General features: G+C 38.5%; 2 protein-coding genes across 3 annotated transcripts in view; one reads left to right on the top strand and one right to left on the bottom strand.

Moving 5' to 3' along the window:
* LOC145786136 (uncharacterized) overlaps positions 1-12713 on the top strand; it is a 32172-nt gene extending 19459 nt beyond the window's left edge. For both annotated transcript variants that reach the window (XM_082597791.1, XM_082597790.1), the window contains exons 8-16: positions 1273-2062; positions 3115-3210; positions 3452-3553; positions 5903-6005; positions 7049-7197; positions 7665-7739; positions 8460-8547; positions 11007-11090; positions 11649-12713. In XM_082597791.1, the coding sequence (XP_082453917.1) occupies positions 1273-2062; positions 3115-3210; positions 3452-3553; positions 5903-6005; positions 7049-7197; positions 7665-7739; positions 8460-8547; positions 11007-11090; positions 11649-11782 (1621 nt within the window). In that variant the 3' untranslated portion in view covers positions 11783-12713. The remainder of the gene's footprint in view (positions 1-1272; positions 2063-3114; positions 3211-3451; positions 3554-5902; positions 6006-7048; positions 7198-7664; positions 7740-8459; positions 8548-11006; positions 11091-11648) is intronic.
* A 7358-nt stretch (positions 12714-20071) lies between these two features.
* Positions 20072-27278, bottom strand: LOC145787007 (EGF-like repeat and discoidin I-like domain-containing protein 3). Its single transcript, XM_082598760.1, has 5 exons — positions 27018-27278; positions 25308-25367; positions 23377-23535; positions 22941-23110; positions 20072-20209 (listed from the first exon to the last, which is right to left on the bottom strand). The coding sequence occupies exons 1-5, from the start codon at positions 27202-27204 to the stop codon at positions 20072-20074; spliced, it is 714 nt and encodes a 237-aa protein (XP_082454886.1). The 5' UTR covers positions 27205-27278.
* Between the last annotated feature and the right edge of the window lie 608 nt (positions 27279-27886).

The raw sequence follows: 27886 nt of genomic DNA, 5'->3' as shown, positions 1-27886 counted from the left end.
GATTCATAACAAAAAAACGATTTATTTGCTGTCTGGGCATGCAGTGATGTGATGAGTGAACTGCTTGATGTGGACACTCGACAGATCGCAGAGTCGTGGATTCGCTTCAGTGTCAGTGTCATTGAACTGTGACCCGCAACGCCTTTCGCTCACAGCACGCTGATAAACGTTCAAACTTTGACGGCACACCCCGACAAAAATGTAACTAGACTAAACATGCATGGTTACAAAATAATTTCACAACTAAAAAGGGTAGGCCAAATAATATACTTAAAAGTGCAATAAAGACAAATTAAAGTGTCGATTATGTTCTGTGTCTTTAACACTGCCTGAATACACCAGTTGCCTAGAATTGTGTACCTTCAAAACTTTGTTACTGTTGAATTACCAAAAGTTATCAATATTTGCTTTGTGAAACAGCATTTTCCGCCCGATCAGGCTTGAATGATCATGTCCCAGCTAGTAAAATTAGTTCTTGTTAGTGTCAGGCAATCTGACACGAGAAATCCACATTAAATTCTGGCCTCTTGGTAGGCATGTGTTTTATTGAAGCATTTGTACTTCTTACGTAATATTTTACGTTACAACAACGAAGGCATCATGTTGTCATGACGCAAGCAATTACCAGGCAACAAAATCGGAGTTTTTTAATTTCCATGAAAGAACAACTCATTTATTGTTGCCAGACGCCACCGAATGAATTTTTCAACCGTTTCGCAAATTCCCCAATCACAAATGTACATAATGAAGACACAAGTGTACTTTCGCCAATCCCACGAGGATCTTTGAAAAATACCCTTGAGATTTCCAGAACCTTAAGATTTGCTCAATTTCGAATCTGTTCCCTTAAAATTTTCCAAATTTTTTAAATTGGTAACAAAATTTTGCATGAAACTACTTCCAGATGAGTTGTTCAGCCTAACCAAAGACTTCATTGTTGCGCCACAAAAGTACGACAATAAATAATTAATAAATGTTATACACACCACAAATATAAATAGAAGTTTTGTTGACAACTTAATTGCAGTGTAAAAACGTGTAACTAATAAACAATTTTGCATAAACTATATGAAACCTAAATTGATCTAATGTCTGAATGACCAAAAGTTGACATTAACCCACAAAGACTATTTTGTATACATTTTTTATATTCTATTCTTGGTATTATCGTAAGTAGAAAAGTTGACTTTGGTTGGCTCTATTACTTACTTACTGATCGCATTCGTTATTCTTTCATGAATTGATATCTACTTTTCAACATTTGTGATTCAGAGCCTCTTCTAGCCAAAGGGATACCAGCAATAATCCTATCACGATAAGCAAGGTTAGCAACAAGAAACAATTATCAATAGTTTCCAAACATGAAAGCGATGCAGTCGGCACAGGAGGGTTCAAATCACCCAATGATGAAGTATGGTGGATTCTAGTCAGGATGAAATGGGTTTTGACGCGAATGCAGGCCAGGATTGTGAACAAAAATCTCAAATCACAGTTCGTTTCTCGAGTTAAACAAATTCGTGAAAACTTAGACAAAGTGAAAGGTGAAAAAAGAACTCCTCAGTTGAGAAAAGACTGGGCTCATCCAATTTTCATCACTCAGCCAGCATCCAGCTCTAATACCGATCGTCCAACACACGCAGAGAATAGTGAAGAAGTTTCCGTTATGGACAACACCGAAGACTGGGATCTTGTGTCCAATCTTTGTCAACAGTTGGATGCTGTCATCAAACAAGGTCACTCCATTATGGAGAACACCAGTCCTGAATCCGAATCGCGTCAACGTCTCGCGGATTACAGCTTCCGAGCTGGTGCCACCATCGTCCAATTGATCCTGAGCGAAGAAGAATCACTTAGCGAGCTTATCTCAGCTATCGAAGAACTTATCAATCAATACCGTGCAGAAGTTAACCGAGAAAACCAACTACTAAGCCAAAATCGATCTCAGAAAGGCACAGACACGTTTAAGGCGCCCCAGCTTTCGTTTAACGACCTAATACTTCAGGAAAACGAAGTTTTGAGCGCGCTTCAAAGCTTTTCAGGCAACAGAGTAGCTGCTGTTAAGGTACAGTTTCATGTAGCATTTAGTTGGTTTTGTTTTGAAAAAATGAAGACTTACCAGAACAGGCGGTTTTTGTAGCATTAGCATGGATGACACATAGTTTTTAAGCTAATTTGTGTGTTTATCAACTTACTTTGCTTAACAGAACTGTTATAACGATTTGAGATTTGCTTGTATTAAACGCTAATCAATTTTTTTGATACTAGGAAGTTGTTTTCAAACTGACTTAGTAACGAATTGGTGTGATAATACTCTTTGTGCCTTTCAAATGGTCATGCTTTCAATCAGTAGACTCTAGTTTATTACTATCCGTGCACTGGTGTCTTAGTGCGCAAATGATAAAGTGTCTTAGTGTGCAAATGATAAAGTGCATTTTTATTTGATCTTATGAGCTTCTTTGATTTTCTAATGAGTATTTTGCAAATAAGTTTGATTGTTTGAATTTTTATAGTTTAATTTGAACAAAAAATGCCCCTCACTTGTAGTCTCGAAAAGGCAGGTGTTTTTTGACAAGGAGGCAAAATTCACTGTTGCTCTAATTTAAAAGATAGTGGAAATCGCTGGTAATAATGATGATTAAGTTTTGGAAGTTAACTTCCTCGGAAATTAAACTCTGGAGGATTGTCACGTGACCAACTTATGTGCTGTTGAAACAGCATCATTATCTTGTTGTAACATTCGAAGCAGCACTTAGAGATGTTAATCTAACATAAGTTCAACGTGTTAAAATGTTGATGTTATAAAAAGTATGGTTTGTACGTTCTTGCCTAATTTTCCAAACAGCACTGGATTTAGTTTACTTCCTTCATCTTAGTTTATTTATAGATCTTCTGGCTTGAGAATAATTGATTTTATTGAGTTTAATAATTCATAAGGAGAAACGACAATATCATTAAAACAATAAAGTTTCTAAAAAACAACATAAAAACTTTCGAAGACTCCCAATGTTCCACATTGCCTTGACGTCGCTTCACGTAAAAATCAATGCTAAATGTTACGGAGTTGGCGAACCTAGCTTACGAAACATAACCTCTCAATCATATTGTAATAATTAGAACGGAGAACAACTGGACAGCGCTGGAGGTAAATCCGGAATCCCAGGAATGGACACTGATGACTTGGAGAACTTTTGCATGCAGCCTGCTCCTCAGGTAGTTACATACAAAATTATTGTATTTCAGTTGTTAGTATATAAGTTGAGTGTTGTACGGTACTACGCAACGTTAGACCACTTTTGACTTTTATCAATGTTACTGGATTTAACTTTAACTTGAATATTATAAATTAAGCTTCACAAACCAATTTTCAAACTTACGGAGTTTTGATGTTGGAATGTTAACTTTCTTGAAGAACAATCTAACTTTGACTTATTTCTTTCACTTCTTCATTCAGGGGTACACTGTGAAGTGCAGAATCACCAGAGACAAGAAGGGTTTGGACAGACATGCCTTTCCCACATATTTTTTCCATTACGAACGTGAAGATGGTAAAAAAGTGAGCAACTCTTTTTCATTTTGAATTGTAATTTTGATTTTATGTCAAAAAACACAATATGTATAGCGCAAATGATAGAATCAAAAAAATAACTACTGTATCACAGTCGTGGGTCAGTGCTCAAAATTGTGATAAAACGAAATGAACTTTGCTTGATCTATTGTGGACGTCTTAAAAATTAACACGTTTACAGCCAAACTAAATCATGATTGCAAACGGTTATGTTGCTTACATATTAGCCTAATCAACTCAAGTTATTACTGAGGGCTCAAACCTACTTCTCTGCTGAGTGCCAGCAGTGATAAATTTAATTCCATTTTTAAAAGGTCTTTGCTATGACCCAACGTGGTTTCGAACCCACACCTACTGCATCCGAGGCGGACACTCAAACCACTAAGCCATCGAGTCGCTGTCAATCAAAAGAACACATTGATTTCACAAGCCGACAATACTTAAAAACTTTATGGATTTTGACAACTTTGACAATAGCATTTTGATGTAAACTTTACCAAGCCGACAAGACTTGTCAAAGTCTACATTGAAATTCTATTGTAAACTTTCTGGAGCGGCAATAAATCAAAGCAAAATAAAGACATTCTTAACACAATGTTAGCCTGTTGAACCATACGCAATATGATGTGCTTATCTGTAGCCTGGAAAGTATCGATTAGCGCAAAAACATGTTATTTCATGGTAATTGCAATGCTTTTTAACATTGCCAAATTGTAATTACAACGCATTTGCTGGACACTTGCATCATTGTCACGACTACTACTTCAAGAGCCACATAGGTGTGAACAAACAAATCGTTGATAGGATCACATCTAAATATCCTTGGACTGCAAGCAATTCGTGAGACCGCATCAGTTCAGACGCTTATTGTGTGTAAAGTTAAATTTAGAGATTATATCAGAGGTGTCCAACCTTTTTGGCCAAAGGGCCACATGCAGTTTACGAATGATCGCGCGGGCCACTTGAGTATTTACTGCTAATTTGTAATCTTAAAAATGACTGTTTTATAATTTCTAATTAAAACCCTCACACCAAAATTCTAATCTTAGAAATGTCTATTATTTTTATTTTACAGTTATAAGAACAATAGACAAACCAAGATATAGTAAAGTCAACAAAGTTTTTACCACACGTCGACATTTCCATGTGAAGTTTGGCACTGTTTTTCTCAAACAAGTTAGGCCAAATGCGGTGAAACGGACGATTTAGCAATGCAAAGCGAGTTTTCCATATGGCTGTCAGAAATTAGTGATCACTGATCACTCAGGGGATTTAACATGGTTCATCCGCGAAAAAACTTACCCGCACAAGTATTGTGTTGCCGAATTATGATGTCACGAAAACTGCCAATCTGTGGATTCTCTGATATTTTTCTTAAGAGACAATTTTTTGTAAAATTCTAGAAATAGAAAGTTTTGAACTTCTCCCTTTAAAACAAAGAAATATTACTGATTGACTGACTCTTGAACCACGAGTACGATTGTGTGAAAAAAGGTGGACGTAACAGTGTGGAAAATGTGATGCGTAACAATGTACATCGTGATGCAATAAAATTAACTTGAACAGTTGCGCACCCCTGCACTATATAGGGACTATAGAATAATAGACAAAGAAAGCAAACAATAAATGCCAATTTTTCGAAATGTAAGTTTGCCATAAATTACGTACCGTAGGCGATTGAACTGATTATACAGTATATGTCATTTCGAAAAATATCACGAGGGCCACTCAGAACCTTCTCGCGGGCCACGGGTTGGACACCCCCTGGATTATATGATTGATTGTAGAAACATCCTGTTTGCGGGTATAGGGAGAAGGTATAGGTAGAATTTTTGTTATACGTCTTTCATAGCTCTACCTGATCTAGGCCTTCACGCCCCCGATATAAGTGAAGCTAAGGTGAAAATAGTTTGATGATCCTTTTGAAATATTTACTAACGGAAAGTTTAGATTCTGTGACACTGAATTCCTTTCGGCAACTTTTTAAGACAATTAAGATAAATATTTTGTATCGATATTTCATTACGTTGTTTTGACGATGTAAAATATCATTATTTTTTAATTAATTACGCGTCCAGTTTATGTTAGTTATATGTTAAACCCTGTAGTAATGACGCTCTTGGTCTGAGCCCTTGGTCCCCTAAATAAGTTTTTAGGGAATAAAAAGAGAACATACCCCTCGCATTGTGTGGAAATGCCGAGCAGTCGTTGCCAAGTATACAGTTGTACACATCACACAAATTTTGTTCCTTGCAAAGTTTTTTTTTAAACAAATCAAGTCCAGGCTTGTTGCTGGCATCGAATTGCGTGACCGAGACGGTCTTGCTATTTTTGCAGATCTTCATCTTAGCTGGCAGGAAACGAAAGCGGAGCAAAACATCGAATTATCTCATTTCTGTTGATCCCACTGATCTTTCCAGGGATGGGGATTCTTACGTTGGTAAGTCGGGCATCTTTCCCCATAATTTGCATCATTGTTGCATTGTTTTTGTGTTGATTTTTTTCTTTTTTGTCATGTACAATTGTGTGTATGCGAGATCAGCTTATTTAACTGTAAAATTGATTAACGGCGCAAGAAACCTTCCTACGTCGTAAAAGTTGAGTGTTGTTATGACAACATTGGTAATAAAGCACTCGACGATTGCCAAACATGTTTTATTCATCTGTTTAACTTTAACTTGTATGCGTTGCGGCTGGGGTTGTCTTACTGCATTCAATAATTTTCAAGGCTCATTCCATTGAGCCAGCGGCTTTAGTTGTCACATTGTTGATGATTATTGTTTAAATATCTACAGCATGCTGCTCATACACCGAGTTTGTTGTGGTTTCAACGTAGCCTTACGCTATTGTGGTTACTGAGGCAATCTTTTACTTAATTTTACTTGCGACAACGTAAAGTTTCTTCTGTTGTGTGGTCAAGTAGACGTCACAAGGTAATTCACACAAATTAGAGTATTTTTGCTTGTTCTTTTGTTGCGTCACTTTGGGTTGATCACGGGGTCGATCATAATCTTTTAATCAAACAAGGTCACGTGATAGTTATCCACTCCAAACATTAGCTTGACTCAATCTCAATATCCTCTGCACTTTTATTGGAAAAAATTCTCATGCGTCACACGCCATGTCATAAGATACCGTTTGCATAAGAAGATATGCTTTCTTTCTTACATAACAAGAGAGGTTAATTTTATAGGCAAGGTCCTATACCCAGTTACTAAGGGTGGTGAGGTTCTCATTATGTCAAGCCTTCGGCAAGAACTAGCGAGAGTAGGGTTGCTAGTGTCTTTTCCTCGGCCTCCTTTCCTTTTAGCAATTACACCCACCCAATTTATTGCACCCTGGGTAGAGGTGAGCAGTCCATGTCATTTGTCAACAACCAGCTCGGTTTTCGAACCAGGATCGCATGATTTGAAAGCCAGTGCCTTATCCGCTGCGCCAATTCTGAAGTACAAAGACTTTAAAGTTTTTTTTTGTTTTTTTTAGGCAAATTACGCTCGAACATGATGGGAACGAAGTTTACGGTCTACGACAATGGCTTGAAGTTCGGAAGTACTGGGCTTACACCAGACCGCAGTAACCTGAGAGAAGATTTGGTCGCTGTCTGCTACGAGACTAATGTTCTTGGCTTCAAGGTTATATATTTCATCTTTTTATTTCTTTTCATTTGAACTTTTTTTGCCAGTCTAAGGGTCAAAGAGCTTTTATCCCCCTCGAGACAGTGCCATGGTCAGGACTAAATGTCCGGGCAGCCATTTCATTGAGTCGTCATCTAAATCACCTAGACCACAAGTCCTGCTCGGGACATTGTAGTCTGTAGATTGTGCTATTAATTTAAATTCCTACATAGTGCTTGGAACATAGCCCGTGATTGGAATCTATCACCTGCCGGAAAGCAAGTGTGGCCTCTTCGCGACAAACCTCAGCTGGTAGTATGCTTGCAAGGACAAGAAGCATTATCTTGTTCATGCTTATTAGCGTAGCAGTATCACATTTTGTTTGTACCTGTCCTTCAGTCTAAATAATTCGTGAGGATTTACCTAACAAAGAAACTAGTTACACATCACACAAAAAAGCCTCATTAACCTTAGTGTTATGACAGGGCCCCCGCAAAATGACAGTGATTATCCCAGGAATGAATGGAAACCAGGAAAGAGTCAAATTCAAACCTACCCATGTAAGTTGAAAGGAAAGAACTCTAAAAGTTTCTATTTTAATAAGCTTTGTGAAAGAAGCTACTCTGACGTGATGATTGCTTTAAATTTCCGAATTGGAATATTTTTTTTTGTGCTGGTATTTACCATAGCGACGTATACACACAGGCCTTGCCAACAACGTGAGAACCTATGGTCATGACTGGAGGTGTATGTAATTGTATTTTTGAGTTCTGGGTGTACTTAAACCATGGCGACCTTTATATACAGATAGCCATGACTTAAACTATACAATACTTGACTACTATACTATGCTACTTACCGTACGTAACTATAAATGTACTTTATATTTCTTTGAAATGATGGTTTTAAGAATTCAAATTGGTAAAGTGCGATCGCTGAATCTCAAACTACTGCAAAACTTCTAGTTTCACTTAAAAAAAAAGACAAATGTTTTTTGTCTCCTGTGTTGCCAGATGCTTTTCCGATTTCCAGTACAAGTGCTAAAATTTGATTCCTTATCTTTCCGGTAACAATAGCCCGAAATCACACAAAATATACACAGAGACTTTATTTATCAACTACTACTCGGACCATCAACCTATACCAGCGATTCTGACTGTTATCAAGAGTAGCAGATCGGCCTACAATCAAAGTTGGCATGACCTGTGTATATAGGTCGCCAATCGCCATGGTACACTGTAAACTTTGTAATTTAACTTTAATTATGTTAAACTTTTTAGGAGCGAGAAAGCATACTGTCCAGATGGCAAAATAAGAATATGGAGAATCTGATCGAATTAAGCAACAAAACACCAGTTTGGAACGAAGGTAAGACCGAATGAATAGTAACGATTGCTCAACCTGCCACTTACACATTCAGGAAAGTCCATTTTTTTACATTGACTCAAGGTCTGCAGACGTCAAAAGGGTTGGTATTCTGATCATTTATTAATGAATGGGTGAGGCTATTCCATGCCGACCATTGAGTATGTGATTTTTGCTTTCTTATAAATGCACTCCATCCTTTGCGTTCATGCGTGGTCGACATCTTTCGACTGAGAATAAACCAGACAGCTAAATTCGTCGTTTTTACATTGATTCAACGTCTGCAGATGATGAATCAATGTAAAAATGACAGATTTTGCTATGTGGGAAACGACTAATTGTTGATTACAACCTGGCGATTGGCGAAATGTTCGCCTTTCGTCATCACCGTAGCGATTCATCCATTTCCACTCAGACTGCATTTAGTTTGCTTCACTACAGTAATTGAACAACAGGTTGTGTTTGTGATTGTCCAAATGTCCAGTAAGCAAAATTTGCTTTTTTATAACGTTGTGAGGCGTTGAAACGACGTAAAAATGCTCACTTTCAGTAGGTTGTTGTATAGTATTTTTGCATGTTTGGTCGTTCATTAACGGCGTCATGGTACGAAACTTGAACATAATTTTTGCCATAATGTCTGAGGATATAACTTATTCTTTCTGTACTGGCCGTGAAGCTGGGTTTTTTTTTTCGCTGAAACTTTTCGGTCATTTGTCCGAAATGACTTGAAAAAATTCGGTCATTTTTTATTTATTTCGGTCATTTTTTCTGATGAAAATATTTCCTTTCAAGTAGCTGATACAAACCAAAATTTGCACTTCCTGACTAGCTACAACATAGGCGCCAACTTTTTATGCTGTATTGATACATAAAACAATAGATGAACTAGCGATCGGCAGCAGGACAACATTTTTTGAAAGCAAACCGCAACAGCTTCGCGATAAATAATCACTAGAACGAGTAGGATGCTACAATTCCACACCAGACAAAATCTGTCATTTTTACATTGATTTAACGTCTGCAGACGTTGAATCAATGTAAAAATGACTGATTTTGCTGCTTGCGACATAGCAAAAATCTACCATTTTGTGTCGATTCAATGTAATCAGATGTTGAATGCACCCAAAAACAACATAATTTGCTACGTAGACGGAGAGCGTGCGTTTGGCTTTATGCGCTTGCAAACAGACTCGATGTTGCTTTCGAAAGTCGAAACCTCTACAGTGAATTGTCGCGGCAGTGAATCGCTCGCTGTGAAAATGAACTTGAAGTCTCGGCACGACGTAACCACCAACCAACGCAACAAGGGCTGGTTCAAACCGCATTGCGCACACGCGACATAATCAACGCAGTAACAGACTCGCGCAAACTGCATGGCGCACACACGACCGTTGCCATAGAAACCCGATCAAAGGCGGGGAATATGCGCATCTTTTGTTTCATCTGCAACGCGAAAACAGGTCAGTCATAAGTTGCGATATTGTAGTCAAAAGGGAGCTATGTCAAGTCGAAAACTTAATCAAACGTCTGTCCGTAACTATTTTTCAAGGGCTGTTTACGGATGCCAGTAACTTTTAAATTTATTCAAGGTGACGTGCTGTTGAATTGATGTAAACGTGAATGATTTTACTTTCAACAGGTACATTTTCAAGCATATAATCAAGTTAGTATTTGCATTCCATTTTCAAGACATTGTCATTCCATTTACAGTACACCTTTTACTTTTTAGTAAACTTTTTCGTCTCTTGTTTCATGGTAATAAATCTAATTCGTTGCTAAACTTTATGTTGTGCTTAGCTTAAAGAGTCGCAGTCCATCAACCGCTAGCCTACGTAAACGCATGGCATGTGTTTGCTTAACCGAAGTGGTCGAGTTTTGTTTATAATAATTAACGGTAGGTCGAACGTAGCGATAACTGCGAGTGTGGCAATAAAAGCAATCCTAGTGTGACGACATAATTACGTCATCCATCTGCGTGACATTTTGCTGAATTTACGTTGCTGCTGATGAAACACGCTTTCGCACCCACGGCCAAAAAAATAGTTAGGCGCCTATGAGCTACAACATTAAGTTTCGCTGAGAAACGTTGTCGTGTTTTAACTGAGAAAACTTTCTTCAACGTTCATCAGCGAAACTCAACCTTGCAACACCCGATTTGACTATATATTTTTCGGACATTTTGACCGAATTGACTATTTTTTTTTCGGACATTTTGCTAAAAAATCGGTCAATGACCGATAAATGACCGAAAAAAAAACCCAGCCGTGAAGATGATGTCTATCCCTCGTCTTCGAGGATTTAAATTGAACTCGTATTTCAAGGGATAAATTGTTGGTGCTATATTTCCCAACGGCACACCATGGGGCACACTTAGCAATATGTGTTCATATGAAGTCACAAACGCACCATTAGCAAGTTTATATATGTAATTAAATCGTTTAAACTTGGGATTTTTGTTGCAGAAACCCAATCGTACGTTTTAAATTTCCACGGACGCGTTACCCAGGCGTCTATCAAGAACTTTCAAATCATTCACTCCAGCGATCGTAAGTTGAATCATTGTTCCGGAATATTACTTGTTATATGAATACTCACAATGACGAAGCCGGCCGTGTGGGGCGTTTTGTGCTTCTGGATTGCAGATAATAATGGCTATATGCATTGTATGTAATAACCCAGGCATCAAATCAGTCGTTTTTTACATTGATTGTAATCAATGTAAAAAACGGCTGATTTGCTGCCCGGGAAGCGCTCCTTTTTATTTGCATCATTTTTTGAACATTAAAATTGAATTAATTATTGTCTCTCGTTTTTTTTCGGGCTCAAAACGTCCTTTTTTTTCAGTGGTTTCTTGCTTAATGCAATTGCAAACTACAATCATAATAGTCAACCCTCGGAACGGTAGTTCTAATATTAACACATTGCTAACGATATTTATGCAATATTTGCAATATTTGATCGCTAGAAAGATCAAAAGTCGGTCTAAGCTAAACCTACGTCATGCAATAATTTAATGTAAACGAGTCTATACAAAGGTATAGTTACATAAGATTTGCTTTTACTTAATTAACACGACTATTAACTACCTGATAATTAATTTTCAGCTGAATACATCATCATGCAATTTGGAAAAGTGGAGAATGATGTTTTCACTGTTGACTACAATTACCCTTTAAATGCTGTCCAGGCCTTTGCAATTGCATTGTCAAGTTTTGATAGCAAATTAGCTTGCGAATAAACCAGCCAGAGCCAAATTTATGCGTTTTATTCCGGTTGAAACCGGTTCCGCCAGAGAAGCGCACTTAAAGTTTTATGTTTTAATTCGTGGTCACTTTGTTAGATTCTGTCCTTTAAATACGTTCGTTTCACGTTGCGATACTGTGTATTGATGTAACTCAGCGTCGTTATCAATTGACAAGCGGTGGGTGTTTTGAAAAAAAGCTCAACCCCTAGCTCATCCCTAACAACGTCGTTAGGGACTCTTCCAATACACTTAGGTTTGATGGGTAATACACCCAACGCCAATGTTACATGAAACCTCGGGAAAATTTGCAGTTTACAAATTACTTTTGCCATAACCCCAGTCTGTAAAAATGACGGATTTTGCCGTCTAGGAACTGACGGAAAATATTGTCACAACGACAAAAGGTTATTCAGGCCACGTCGTTGTTATTTGTATCCCAGACAGCAAAATCGGTAATTTTTACATTGATTTAACGTCTGAAAACGTTGAATCAATGTAACAATGATCGATTTTGCTGTCTGGGATGTTGAAAAACCACCATCCATAATTGCATACGCCGATATCACTGATCGTTCGATTCTAATTTCAAGTGAAAGTGTCGCCTGCGCAGCCCGTGCCGCACAAAGAAGTGACGATAACTCGTAACGTTGCTAACAAACAAAATCGTTTGTTCTGTGATCTTCATCGGGAATACGTAATAATTTACATTAGAAAGATCTTTGCTCAGACTGACTTTTTAAGGTTGTAAATCAGTTTAGAACTTTTTTCAATTAGAATGTAAAAAGATTACAAATTGGTGCGTTATCTTTTTAACTCGGGAGTTCCCCACTGCTCAGCAATGAGCAAATTCCACTGTGTTTGAATAAAAATCGTCAAAGTTTTGAATATTGACGTTGAAGCATCAAACTCAATTGACCTGTTGGGTCTTGCATGCCCAGCCAGTAAATCAGTTTTTTTTTACATTGATTCAACGTCTGCAGACGTTGAATCAATGTAAAAAAGAACTGATTTGCTGGCTGGGTGTGGAATTGTGTGTACCAATGGGCTTTTTAAGTTACTTCGAGAAACTTTCTTAGTCACTAATTTATGCGCCTGTGCCGCCTGACAGAACATTCCTGTGGAATTGTTGTAAAAAGCCATTTGCTAACATGTCGCATTGTCGCTCGAATTTGCTCTGCATGCCAAAGCGAGGCTGTTCTCTGTTTTGGCAGCCTTCCGCCAGTGACTCAAACTTATAACGTGCTTATTTTTTGTAAATAGTGATTCATGCGTTGGTATGAACGTCAATTGTTAAGTGTTTTATGTTGAAACAAAGGTGTTTATAACAAGATAACGACTGCTTTGAATTTCACACAGCCCCCTATTTGTTTCATTTAAGTGAATTGGATCTCATCTTCAAAGTAGTTTCTATCTTTATTGCACTTGTTCACCCCGATCTGGAGCAAAGCAGATGTCGTACAGGTCAGGTAGCATTTACAGATTGTTCTATAATCTATGTGATTCCCGAATTATCTGACCATCCTCCAACTCCAGTGGGGAACATCATCAGTTGGCTCTGAGCTGCCAATTGATAGTTTTTGAAAGAAAAGCTTTCGTAAACTATCGCTAGTATTTCATTGAATTTGCGCAAAGTAATCCATACCCACTCGGTTTAAAGCTTATCCCCGAATTTTCAAATGTGAGTGTTATTGTAATCCAAAAATAAAGAGCCCAAAATGTAAATACTGAACTCATGTTCAGCAAACATTTCGAAAACTATACTGTCTTTATCTTCAGTGTTACAAATGCTCATGCTATAGATGTTTATACATTTAGAGCACTGAAGATGAAAATATTATAGTTTTTGAAACGTTTGCTGAACATGATTTTAGTATTTACATTTTGGGCTCTTTATATCGTTATTAGATTAGCCAGGCGTTCCTACCATTCTGCTCCTGAGCGTTATTCTCTTGGAAAGCTGATATAGACCCACCGGCCTTTGGTTGTGCTCGTTCAATCAGTATTATCTGCAGCTTTCGTAAAGTTGAACTTGTGTTTAGAAACGGGACGTGCTTTACTTATTCATGTTTTCTATATTGTTTAATGTCAATATTTTTGATAACGAATCTGAAATTATTTACCTGTTGGTGACAGCAATTAAATGTTGTGAAATGAAATTGCAGCAAAATATGTTTGTTAGAATAGTCTGCATACATACTAGGATGTTTCATTTTTTCACGATTTTTGAAATCAAAAATGCTTGGGGTCTAATCAGATCGGATTTTGGCCACAAACAGCGGATCCAAATTATTTTTTCGATCGGACAACTTTTAGAGGGTGCGCGACTCCCCCAAAGTTTGAAAATTTGAAGCGTGTGAAAATTTGCAGGAAATATGCGATATTTCGGTAACGGAAAGTGATAGAAAGACGTGTAAGGTGTCAACTTGTGCGGAATGGCCAACTTCCTATCTGCGTTTAATACATTTTGCTACCCTATCTGCAACGAAAAAAAGTTAATTGCAAAAAACTGTTTTTTTCATATTTTTGATGTTTTGTTCTACAGAAGCAAAACCCTTGGAACCAGTAACTACAGTGATTACAAGTTATAGAGAGCAACAAACATGTGCTATGGCATAGGCAGGCATAGGGTACAAGTGTGCATCGAATTTTACACAACAATGGACTTCCTTTCACAATTGGCTTAGAATACCGTCATCTCCTATCGCACAGTGTCTCTCACATGTAAACGTTTCAGCATAAGCTACCAACACAGAGTAATTAAACAAAACAGTTGACATTGACGTGGCTGTGCAAATCAAGAGTCGTACACCATGTGAACGCGAAGAAAATCATAAATTCAACAGTATGTACAATACTTGCGGGCTAGAGGTACTCAAACGCAGCTCCAGGAACAGGGATCCCCAGTCATGACCAGTGAAAGCAAAACAAATAAGCAACATCATGTAGAACGAAAAATCGGGCATGTTACCCAAGTATAAAAATTACTGCCGGCATGTAACACTTAATGATTATTCTTCAGCATTGCTTAAATACGACCTCAGTCTAACATCAACTTTGCTTTGTTGATCAGAGTTGTCAATAATCTTCTTTCGTTGTAGCAATTCTTTGAGCTTCCCTATTTCCCTCTCATTTGATCTATTCTTGCATTGCACTTGGACCCTTGCTTTTTCTTTCAACCTCAGCAATTACGTGAGACAAGTAAATTTCATTTACACGAAACATACATTCAAAAGAATGTATTTCATGTCCAATATTCTCGATGATGTAATCAGTCACTCGTTTATTAACACCACTTTTTTGCCCGTGTTCAATCTCGCTGTATCACTCATGATCGAGTATACTTTGGAAAGATTTTCACCACATGCACCAATAATCGCATTAAAGACAGCTTCACTATTAACAGAAATTTCCTTGAGAAAAAACTTTACTCCGATAACTCTTTCCATAGTTTTGTTCTTTGCTCGATCATGCGTTTGAACCAAAAACACAACGATCCATACCATTCACATTTCGACCATCATAATGAAGCTGCAGAAAATCGGAAGCAGAGATGTCATCATCACATTTTTCTAAACACAGCTTTCTTGTTTTCTCCCTACATCTATATACGGTAGTCGGTGAGGCAGCAATATCGTCACCAGCACATGCAAGCAACTGGTCAGATTGTTGGCGAATAGAAGTGTTTCGCCGGTCAGCTAACATACAGCTTAAAGAACTTACGGCAGTTTTCGTTTTTTTGTGTACATCTTGCCACCTGTTACTGCTTTCTTGGCGAAATCAGGATCAAGAATTAAGCCTCATGTCTCCTCTTTCGAAGACTCACTGCTGGAAAAGGTTATATCAGGTGTAATCATATCTGCAGGTCTTCGCCTTAGCTTCTCCTGTGCTACCAGGCCGGAAGTTTCTGAGCTGGTTGAATAAGAGCAAGATGGTTCATCTTCACTTGGTAACTTTTGCTGGTAAGAACTCTGATGACTCAATCTATTTTTTACCCTTAAAGTAAAAGATCTGTCGCGAGATGCAGTAATAAACATCTTTCTGGCAGACCTTTGATCTTGCAAAAACTCAACCTCCTCTTCTGGGATACGGTGCATCCATTTACAGCTACAAGAAAGTCTGCCGTAGTAAAACTTCACCTGTGATGGAATGGCACATTTACACTTGCAGATATCAAACAGCTCATGGAATAAATAAACTTCTGTCGCTCCCGTCTGTGGCTGTTTTCTTTTCTTGATTGCCTTAAATTTGTTTATGAGCAGTTTTAACCTGGTCTCACAACTCGAATGATGCTTATCACCGGAAGGCTGGCACTAACCCAAATATGAACTATATCATTTATCAACTGTCTCTTGACATCAGCAAAACATGGAGGCTTCTTAAACTTGGGATTCGTTTCACTGCATTGCTTGCATAAAAAATTGTAGTGGTGAAGAACGCTTGTTTGTGGGTAATACATTCCCTGGCAGCTTTTCAAATTTCTGCAATGTCTCACTGGCGTCAAGTCTTGTTTCTGGCACAATAGCAATTGAACTAACTACTTCTGGGTACAAATAGCCAATACTTAAATCTTAACACGTGCAATGACAATCCGTGGTAAACTAAAACAGCAGATGGCGAATGACATCGACTCAATCTGCAACGGGAGCTTCTCAAAACAACCCTATACATTACAACTAACAAATCTTCTTACTACAAACTCGAACAAAAATGTAGTTCTGAAAACTTAAAAAGCACAGTATAATATTCTACAAGTCGTCCACCTGCATTGTTAGGTCATAGTACATTTAACAAAACCTGTTCGTAAAAAAATGTCATTTGTCATCAGTGCAGTTACTAGAAGGGTTTTGCTTCTGTAGAACTGGGAAGAAAACACCAAAAATGTGAAAAAAACAGTTTTTCGCAATTTACTTTTTTTCCGTTGCAGGTAGGGTAGTAAAATGTACTAAGCGCAGATAGGAAGTTGGCCATTCCGAACTAGTTGACACCTTGCCCCGTCTTCCTATCTCCTTCCGTTACCCAGATATCGCATATTTCCTGCAAATTTTCACACGCTTCAAATTTTCAAACTTTGGGGGGGCCGCGCACCCTCTAAAAGTCGTCCAATCAAAAAAATATTTTGGATCGGCTATATGTGGCCAAAATCCGATCTGATTAGACCCCAAGCATTTTCAATTTCAAAAATCGTGAAAAAATGAAACATCCTAATACATACCCTTCGAAACAATTTACTTAATTAAGAGCATGACATGATTTTTTCAATCATAGGCATCACCATGTCAATGCACAGCCTGATAATTTATCATTTTTTCATGTGAAGAATATGAAATAAAGCTTGGCATTGGAAGCCGTTTATCGGTTGCTGAATGCAACACTTTGGTGCTTGCAAATAAGTTGTTTGCTGTTAATTCTGTTCTGTGTCGTCAATTACATTATCTGTTGTACTCTTGCTTTCTATTTTTTGGACTTCAGTTAAGGAACAGGGATTGTGATTGTGCGAATTTTTAAAGGTAGCCCGATCTTTACACTGATGTTTAGGCATGGTGACTCGAAGAGACGGCCTGATTTGTCACATTTTGTTGACTGGTTAAGTTCAATTATTACAACCTGAGTAGGGGTGAGCGGTGTTTTCAACAACCAGCTTGGTTTGGGTACTTTAGTCTATTTAGCTCATAATGAATTCATTTTTTTTTAGTTTGGTGAAAAAGATGGAGTTTGCAGTCACGTCCACAGTCACAGTCCACGCATTGGCAGGCAAATTTTTCGATATTAGGTTACTCAGACAGTGAACTGTATGTCTACAACAAATCCAACTCAAGTGTGCAGAGGCGGCTCGTCATAAGGGACTGCGGGACTGCAGCCCCCCCAACATTTTTGTGCATATGTGAATTATATTACATATAGATAGTTTTGCCATGTTTTTTTAATTTATTTCGCTTGAAGAATTAAAAAAACTCTTAATCTTAAGTTTTTTTGTAATAAAAAAAAAATTTGTGTTACAAAAATTAATTGGCAACTCTGGGTCTGCAAATTCTGCAGGTCCGGTGTTGCTTGTTCTTTTTTTTATGACGTAGGTTTTTCAGAAAAAAGTTTAGTAGCATCACTGAACAAGCGCTGTAGGGACTGCAAATAGAACAGACCCTGGGCAGGGATTCCAACTTTGGTTCTCGTAAATCTTTAGGGTAAGCGTGTGGAAGCTATCGGTGATTAGGTGAAGGGATCGTAGGTTACTTTACTTGATCTTTGTTTTGAGAAGTCACTGAGACAGACTAGTTTTGATGTGAAGTAAAGCCAATTACTGTAATTATTGATGCTCTGTCACAATTCGTCCTTTTGGGATGATGACGTCATTAAACGTCACACAGGTTGGAATGGACTATTATAAAGGAGGAAGTACGGGGTGGAAATGCACTGAAAAACACCTGAAGAAAATTGTCTTCGATTTATTCATTTGTTGTTAAATTTCAACAAATTTGCTATCGTTGGAAAGCACAAGCATAGATCTAACCAACTAAGTTAATACCAAGTCCCAAAATAGTACTAGCTCCATCTGGTGACCACCTAAACTTGACCAAATTCAAGCCATTATCAAAAGTTTACTTTAAATGATAAAAACATTAATTTAAATGATAAAAACATTTATGACTGCAGTATTTGTTCCAACATCAAATTTACATTAGATTCATTCAAGATAATTCGCAACTGTCAATCAGAGTTTAAAAACATTAAAGGACTGCTAATTAAAAGAACATGTTACTGTGTTACTAACCCTAACTCAGTGCTATTATCACTCAGTCCGGTACAGGTTTATAATTATTTATATTAGGTTAACCTACTGGTTGATGCAGCCCCCCCATGTTTTGAGACCACAAGCCGCCACTGCAAGTGTGAACACGTAGCCTACCACGTAGAAAAGTAAAAAATTGTGATCAAAATACACAAGGCGTGCAGCGAAAGCGTGTGAGTTGGTTCAGAAAACCGGGTTGCAGAAGAACGCGGTTTTAATACCTGTTCAGTTAAAACAAATTGTCATATTTCAGGCTTGAAATCTAAAGCTACTTCTCATATTGCACACACCGATAACCAGACGCGTTGACAGGGGGGGGGGGGGGGTACTTTTCTGGCCCGGGATAATTTTAAGGGCAACAACCTTTCCAAGGCACCCAAGAACTTGACAAAACCACTTCTCGGCCTAATGTTTGGTTATAGTGTGTTTTTCTTAACGGTATCTTGATTTGGGACCCGAGAATCTTATTGGTACTGAGACCAAATTATCCTCCTGATAACTAAACTACCGTAATTTAATTCTGTCCTTTCATCTACAGCCGAGCTCTCAGAGTTATGTATGCTACAGTATTTATTCAATGAGCGAGGTATAGACTTATTGATTGTGGAAATCTTTATCCTCGCACTGAAAAAGTTTCCTGGCAGTTTCGCAGACTTGTAGAGGCTTTGAACCTCCGACGCAGACTAGGTTACCGAGGTTGGCGAAGTGGAGTTTCTGTTTGTTGTCTCTAAATTACTCCATCCACTAGGTGCCGCTGAATGGAAAGCAGTCCTTAAACTGCGTTTCTCAAGCGCACATATCGAGGGACGAACCAGTGATATTGAATTGAAACTGTGATGATTACGACACGGATAGTATTGAGTGACAGCAACAGAAAAGAGAATGAATGGAAGCATGACGAATTCGTCATAGCACATGACTTCTTCGTGGTAACCAGCATTTCGATGGTCAACAGTCTTCTCAATGAATTTATTGAGGTCAATGCATTGCTTTGTGACAAAAATGCAGAATTTCTCAGATTCCAAGTTTGTATTATAATTGATATCTCATAAAACCGCCTCCATCAGTGAGTTGGTGGTAGACTGCGGTGAAGGTTAATAGGCTACTGTATGGAGCGGGCGTAAATGCGAACCTAACAACTGACCACCTGCTTGTAAACGCGAGAAATATAAATTATTCACATTTCAAATCTTAGAAATTTAGGAGGGACCATGGCCTCTTTGGCCCCCCCTGGCTACGCCTATGTGTGGATCGCTAAACAAATCCCTATTCCACATTTTTTTTGTTTTTCATATGTTTGGGTTGCATCTAGGCTAGAAGGCGAAGACAAGTTCAACATTAAGTTGCTTTGCATTAAATTGTAGCATGCCTATCTCACCGCAGACAATTTTGAATGAAAATAATACAAAGATGAGTAAATGCAAGAAAGTTTATTGTACAGTTTTAACTGAGTGATGTACAAACAGCAACTGGTTGGTGACGGTGATACACATGCATGCTTAGCAAGTGATATACTCCAAACGCATTGAAACGTGTCCATGCCACGTGAGCACGATGAGTCTGACGTACCTTGCAACAATGGTTTGTGGGAATCTGTTGAGGACGTGTGTGTTTAGATCGCTGTTTCCTTGGAAAACCTGAACACAGGATAAAGGTTAATAGCCTTAAGTTCAATCTTCGATTTATTTCGATTCTCGAGTCAATCAAATAGCAAAGACATTAAGTTCATTTCTGGACCCGAGTAGCTCTTGGACAGCTACCGAAGATCAAGCCTTGCGAGTGCTTCAAGTAGGCTACGTAGAATTTCAGTGCCCAATGCTACTTGTTTATTTTTAAACATAAAATGGAAAATTTAAATTGTTTAAAAACAATCCTGTGTCGTCATTCTATAGTAACCAACTTCAAAACATCAGGTTTGAAAGGGCAACTTTTCCCAAATCCTGATGATGCTTTTCATAATGTTGCATTTTGGGCTGATTGTCAACAGCATGGTTACTACTATAATCTAAGCCATGGGTTGGCAACCTTTTAACAGTCGCGGGCCACAAAATGTCAGCAAGGATTCGGAGGGCCGGAGGCTATTAATTTGCGACATATAAATTTAGGAATTTTCATCCTCGGACTGAGAAACCCTCTCTAGTAGTTTTCCATATTTGTACAATGTACATACTTGTAGAGGTTTAAGAGTAAAAAAAGATGAGTCCCATACTTGATCCAAGCATCGGGGGATGAGAAGATAAGGTTCTCATTGTACTAAGCCTTTGGCACTAAGGAGAGTAGGGTGGCCAGTTCCTTTCTCTCGGCCGCCTTTCCTTCAGCAACTACGCCCACCTAATTTGTTACACCGTGGGTAGAGGTGAGAGGTGTTAGTCAGCAACCAGCTTAAGCCGGGAATCAAACCAGGATCGCATGATTGGAAAGCGAGCGCCTTATCCGCTGCGCCTTTAGGAGTCACCTACTTTAAATCTTTTCCCTAACTGTTCTTATGATTTTAAACATTCTGATGAGGTCATTTTATGGTGCATTTTCACTATGTTAGTATCTTTCAATTTGGCTATAGTATATAATCACTCTACGCCAATGGTTTTTAAACATTTTTGGACTACGGCACATCAAAGTATTTCGTACGCTACCGCCGCAAATTCGTTGACTTACTCGGTCGATTATTTTTTCGAAATATTGCTTTTTTTCAACTTTTTGGTTGAAACTGCTACCTGCTAAGTTGACGAAACTATACATGATAGAAGTTGTTAAAGTTAGTTTTACTATGAACACATAAACCACTATAATCATCGACTTTTGCCTCAATGCAAAAGGTGTGCATACTTTTACTCACAAATAGCCTAGTCTTGATTCATTTGGGAGTTATCTGATGATCAAGCGAAAGACGCAGTTAATTTTGGTCTAATGCAGGCTAACACGAAAGCATATACTCCATTACGATCTATAGCAATGTGACATGTCGCAACTTTGGGATAGGGCTGCAACATTCAAATCACCATACTTTTGCAGCACACTTGCGACTCTCCGACGGCACACCAATGTGCCGCCTCACACAGTTTTGGAAATCCTGCTCTACGCTCATCACGTAGGTTACTGTCAGCAAAGCTGTAGGCATATAGACTATAACACAAGCCATCTGTTTTAATTGTGCCTATATTAACGATTACTTAAAAAAAATGACATGCAAGCAAAAACTTTTCTCCACCAATTTGAGCGGGACACTGGAGAGAAGAAACATGAACTGTCGAACTTGATCAGGAATATAGACGTTTGGAACAACTACGTTAAGGGTGTCCGGGTAGCGAATTTTTTTCCCACGTACTTTCTGTCTCATTTGTATATTTTAGTAAAAGTTTGTATTAAAACCGTGTGAATGCAACATTTTCTCATTGGCACGGTTGGTTCAGTGGTTTCATCCTCTGCCTCTAAAAGTAAGATTTTCCACCCGAATAAATGATGATCATAAAGAACAAAGCAAGCTAGATATTAACAAATTTCGTGGGTACATTTCATATTTCAGTGATTGCTTCTATTTATAACCTTCTTACGGCTGTTACTGAAAAGAGGATATCATTTTTTTTCTCTTGACATAGTTTCAACAATGGCAATATACTACATCACAAAACCAGCATCAGTAGCTTAAAAGATCTTAATCTATCAAAAGAAATAGATTCCATTTAGCAAACAATCCTTGTTTCATTGATTCAATGTCCGCAGACGCAGAAGGATGATAATCCGGAGAAGTGTCCAAAGCCTACACGCGGTTTTTAACATTTGTGGAATATGCCAAGTAGCCTACTATTGTTGAAAAACATGTTGACGGCACACAGTGGTTTAGAAATGTAACAATTCATTGAGGAGTCGCGGGCCGGATGATTTTGCTTGGTGGGCCGATCTGGCTCGCGGGCCTTAGGTTGCCGACCCCTGTCGCAACACCTTAGCTTAGGTCCTAAGCTAAGGTGTTGCGACTGTGCCATATTTTAACAACCTGAGAGTCCATTGAAAAAATGTCAAATTTCTGAAATTTGGCATTAAAATTTCCATTGCAATCCTGTTTGAGACTCATCTTGGCAGGCAGCGTTTCGCTTTTAGTTCAGATGCTATTGTAGAGACGTCCATGCACTATCCCTAAAAGGCTTTAACTTGAACGGAACGACAATAACTTTTCATTACATTACCAGTTTTATTTTTTGGCGATGGTTAATCCAGCCCTGACGACATGATTGATCTTCAGTTGAAATAAGCGATAACAATAAATGCAATTTATTTCCAAAATGTTATATAAAGGTGATCGCTAACCTGAAATTTAAATCTATACGAAAATTTAGTCGTTTTTGTTTTGAGAAAAAAATTTAAACTACTTACTTTTTTTTCTCCGTGTTTGTCGCTGAGTACTAATAAGTCACTAGTAGAATTTCCATAAGAGATTTTGAAGCTAGTGACCCATTGTGGATGATCTCCTCTGCCTTGTGTCACAACACCAGTGACAAGTGTAGGCGTCTTCAAGTCAATTTGTATCCATTCACCTCGTCTGGCTGAAAGAAAGGTGTTGCAGTCTTTATTGTTATCAATAATACTAAAAACGTTTTATCGACAGAGATACAAAGCGATTGTTGAAAGTCCATCTTCTTATAAATTTTTTTCCCCATTAGGACTCTGGACTTCTCTAAAGTTTGATTCACTCCAAATAAAAATTCAATCAATAATAACTTTATTGATTTTTCAGCGGGCCGCTGCGCTTTTTAGAGTAAAAAAATGATAATATTAGAGATTCAAACCCACTGTTCAACTGATGACTTACCAGTAAGTGAAGCCCAGCACCAACCATGACCCGGTGGCCCCTTGTAATCCAACCGAGCTTGTCGAGCAGCATAATTAATAGTGTGAATAGTTGAAGCAGTAATGTCCGCATCAAGAACCCTTCCATCTTTCAATCCCACGGCACATTGAGTGACAAAAACTTCAATGCAACAACAATTAATAAGTCGTCTAAAAGTCTATTATCCACTGAACAATGAACAGTACAGATACACTTTAAACCTATGAGTTGCATTTAATTTGTCACAAGTCAAACATTTCACCATGCAACACATTTTGAAAGGAAAGTGCTGTTACTTTAAAGTTAAACTATAAAGTTGGTACAAACTAAAACTATTTGATATATTTGAAGCGAAACCCGTGATATGAGAATGTCAGCATTCATACTGCTCCACGGCCTTGCACGATTTGTTTCGTAGGTTGAACAATTATTAAATTTATAATGGAATGAGTTTCACTTTCAGCAGCAAGATCGTTGTTTATGTCTCATGTGTAGATACAAACGTATACCTACCCTTGTGAATGTGCGCACGTGGTCTGCCATTCATTACTACGGATTCAGCTCTTTCATGAATGTACAATCCTTTTTAGATCAGAGTCGATTCATTTGGAATTATGAAATGGCTTGACATGCAATTGAATCAGGGGAGGGGGGGGGGTAATTTTAATTTCAACTTTAACCCTGATTTTAGGATACAACAGTACATTCTAAAACTGCTGGAAAAAAAATGAAACTTTTCATTCAAAATGTCGCCCCTACCCTGAAAATTACTTTTCACATAAAATTGCCTTGTATTGCATTGACATCACTTTAACACTGTTCTGTTAATAAAGCTTTCTTAACAACCACCTCGTGTCGACACTCGACAACCATCCATTACAACAACTTGCCGTTAAAACAAACCCGGATTTAAGGGGGGGCAGAGGGTGTTGGTGCCCCGGGCTCCCCTTTTAAAGGGCCCCCTGACGTGGAAAATTGTGATTTTGTGTTATTTTTTTTCTCTTTCGGCCTTTGAAGTTTCTGCAAAATGCTGTGCAGTGCAGTGCTGTGCAGTCTGGATTAATACTAGGCCTACTATAGACGTAGAGGTGGTTTTTCGCGCCGTCGGCGGGAAATTTTTTTTTTACACGGGGGCACCCCGATCTAAAAGTGCCCCGGGCTCCCATCAACTAAATCCGGCCCTGGTTAAGAAACATCGTGAGCAGCAGTTGTCAGCCTGAGGTTTTCAATTGGTTGTTGTAGCAGAAGCATACCAAAAGTAAGTCAATCTGCGTGATTAAACTGAAACCAGCCGATAAAATAGAGAGGTAGATAGAAAGGGATTGAGCGGAGATTCTCAGAATGAGGGCTTGAACTAAAAATGTAAAGTAAATTTTTACAGACAGAAACCAAAGACGTTTTATCATTTAAGTCAGTTATCATAACAAAACAAGCTACAAGCGACTTTGTTTGAAAAGTAGTTTTTGGAGTTAGGTTTTGGTCAATTCGCGGCGGCTCAAATACAACCAGCTTCATACAAACTGTTCATACAACTGCCGAAGAGTAATAATGTCACGCTTTTGCGCATGCGCGTAGTCATGCGAACAAACCGAAAGAACACTTTTCCGTGTTTTACGATGACATAAAGACCAAAAAAATGTTTACGGCAGTTTTGCAACATATTCAAGGTGTTTTAGTACAGTAATAAATAATATTTGAACTTTAAATGTCATAAACAAAAAGTGACGTCCATACAATATTAAGCAATTAAGCGCGAAAAGTAATTTTCAAGATGAGGAGGCAGGGTTTGGACGGGAATTTCACAAAAATGTTTTCTAAAGGTCTTAGAGTGCCCTGTTGTAATCTAAAACCAGGGCTAAAATTAGATTTGAAAAAAAAGCCGATTAACTTCCCTAATTGAATCGGCTACTTACAATCCACAGGCATATGTGAGAGCAACTTCGAGATCGTACTGGCCATTTGTGTCGTAGTTTCTGCAATATAACATCATAATTGATGAGCAAAAAAGACTAATGCTTAACAAAAATGCTTGAAATGTTGACACGTGTCTATCGCTGAGTTCCTGCTACACTCGACTGCCGAGAAACACATGTTTTTGGAAAAGTCTTGAAGGCTAGTGTGGAGGCTACACCGGTATGGTTAGCGAAACACAATGCTCGCTGTTCTATAGTGAGTAGTCAGGTAGTGCTGACGCCAAGAAGATCGCTCCTTTTCAACAAGCAACTACTAATAGGCTAAAATCTGATAGAACTTTTTGCAATAACAGCAAGCGTATAAATCAAGTAAGAAGTAAGCTTCCTCAAAGCAAGAAAAGGAACTTTGCACCTGTAGTTCCTGTAAGTTCTCTGGAGGTCATTTTTGCGTTTCTTTGCGTCACTTTTGATGTTTATTGCTTTTGTGGAGCTTGAAATGCAATCAAGTAATCAGTCACACGGCATCTACACGTAGTTTTACATCTCGTTTGCGTTGCCCTTCTGCGGCATGCCGCATTCCACCCATCAGTGGGCTATGTGTTGTGCTTGGAATGTTCTGAGCAATGCGGTTGCAAATCTGGATTGCGGCTCCTTTTCAGGATTCTTCCATATTGTTAGAAGCTATATTGGAAGGGTCTGCTACTATTCGGAGAGTCCGATTCGGTGAGTCCGATTCGGTGAGTCTGATTCGGTGAGTTCCTAACCTCTAACCCCTAACCCTAACTCCTAACCCCTAACCCTAAAACGGCAATGATAATTAGGCCACGGTACCCGATAATTAAAAAAAAAAATTGAAAAAATCCCCGGTTAAGGGATCGGACTCACCGAATCGGACTCACCGAAACGGGCCATTCCGATATTGGAAGACGGCAAAACTATATTGTTACTTGTTAGTTACAAAGTTGCCAGGTTAGTGGTTTTCCCGCCTAATTGGGCTCCTTTTGACCTTGGCTGGCGTTTTATTTTTCGGTTTGACAAATGGCGGTTTTCTGGGCTCCTTTTAAATATGTTATTTTTTAAGTATTGATGTTGCATTTTCATCCATAACAAGGTTTCGAAATATTTTTTTTTTAGCCATGGTTAATTTTAATTTAAATGCGTTTGAATCTTGGCCTAGGTTTGAAAAAATGCTGTTACGGTCAACCTGAGTGAACAATTGAGTGCTGATGGTCGAAATTTGATGCAGTGTACGATAATCAGGTTGTCAGGCATCAGTAAGTTATTCTCTTAGACTACGGTTAGGTGAGTTTGCTGATCACTGTTTTTTTCAAACAGAGTCGCAGACGACAAATAAAACACACTGGTATGAACAAAACCTGTTTTTCCAACTGCTTTGGTCGTTTAAAATGCACGTAAAATAGTAGGCCTGCCTAAATGCTTTGAATTTTTTTGAGCTACTTTCAAAACAATTGGCTTGTTTTCGCAATTTTGGCAGATTTGAAACTTGCTTTTGACTGGAAAAATTTGTAGGCCCTGGCAACGTTGGTTAGTTAAGTTTCAGCACTTTTGATTTTGCAGTTCTGCTCTTCGAGTCTGCATGCAGTTGAAGACGGTTTAGAGTTTAATTTGGTATTGGTATGGACCAGTCGACCTTTGCTTTTTATATGATGTTGTTTTGACAATATTTCTGTGGTATGTTGATTGACTTACCAGTCAGTGTCTGTATTTTGCCGTTCAATTGGTCTATTTCGCTTGGATTGCAACCACACACTCCAGGGGTTCCTTGAGGCCCCTGAGGCCCAGGTGGCCCTTCAGGTCCAAGTTTTCCAGGACGACCCTGCAAACCTTGCCCCACTGTGGGTCTCCACGGAAGGGAACGACGAAAAGGAAGACACATCTCTTCGTCATCAGATTGCGCAAATGCGACGTTGCTCCATAACAAACCAAACAGACAAAAAACAGTAAACCTTTTAAGAAATATCATTTTCTGATTTGTAAATCTTGCCAACGATCTCCTGTTTGAGACGTGCTGCAAGTATAAAGTCATTAACATAGCTGGAATAAGTAATAACAAAAATACTATGATTTATTCATTTTCACTTTACAACTGCTAAGGTGTTTTAGTGACAGGGCTCATATAATCTTGTATCATATTTATGATGTCATCACATTATTACCCGACTTATCCTCAAGAAAGAATACATTGGGTACCGTTTTAAAGGTCGTCTGTCTGGCCCGACCTGGAATGGATCTAAGATTTTTACCAGCACCAAAGCTGAAGGCGATTACAAATCGGCCACTGAGCTGGTAAAAATTAAAACTGTTTAACTGATTGCTGAGCTTCGGTAGGTCTAAAACAAATGCATATTTTATACGCCCTAAACTATTTTTTTAATGTGGTAAGCTAAACAATTACACTCGAAGAAGTAAACTAGCAACGCAACTGCGCTATATATAGGCTTGTTGATATTTCAATGCCATTATGGGTTGGGTCTATACCAGACATGGGCAAACTACGGCCCGCGGGCCAAATCCGGCCCGCCGGCTCTTGTATTCTGGCCCGCCGGATGTTATCGACA

The sequence above is a fragment of the Aplidium turbinatum genome, chromosome 17, assembly GCF_918807975.1.
Source record: "Aplidium turbinatum chromosome 17, kaAplTurb1.1, whole genome shotgun sequence".
Classification (NCBI taxonomy): Eukaryota; Metazoa; Chordata; class Ascidiacea; order Aplousobranchia; family Polyclinidae; genus Aplidium; species Aplidium turbinatum.
The sequence above is the reverse complement of the archived record's forward strand: the minus strand, read 5'-3'. Positions and strand labels throughout refer to the sequence as shown.

Excerpts from the sequence above, each read along its gene's own strand:
- LOC145787007 (XM_082598760.1), bottom strand. The coding sequence starts at position 27,204 with ATGTGTCTTCCTTTTCGTCGTTCCCTTCCGTGGAGACCCACAGTGGGG. Across the intron at positions 25,368-27,017 it reads CAAAATACAGACACTGACTG|AAACTACGACACAAATGGCC; the intron begins GTAAGTCAATCA and ends GTTATATTGCAG. Across the intron at positions 23,111-23,376 it reads GTGCTGGGCTTCACTTACTG|CCAGACGAGGTGAATGGATA; the intron begins GTAAGTCATCAG and ends CCTTTCTTTCAG.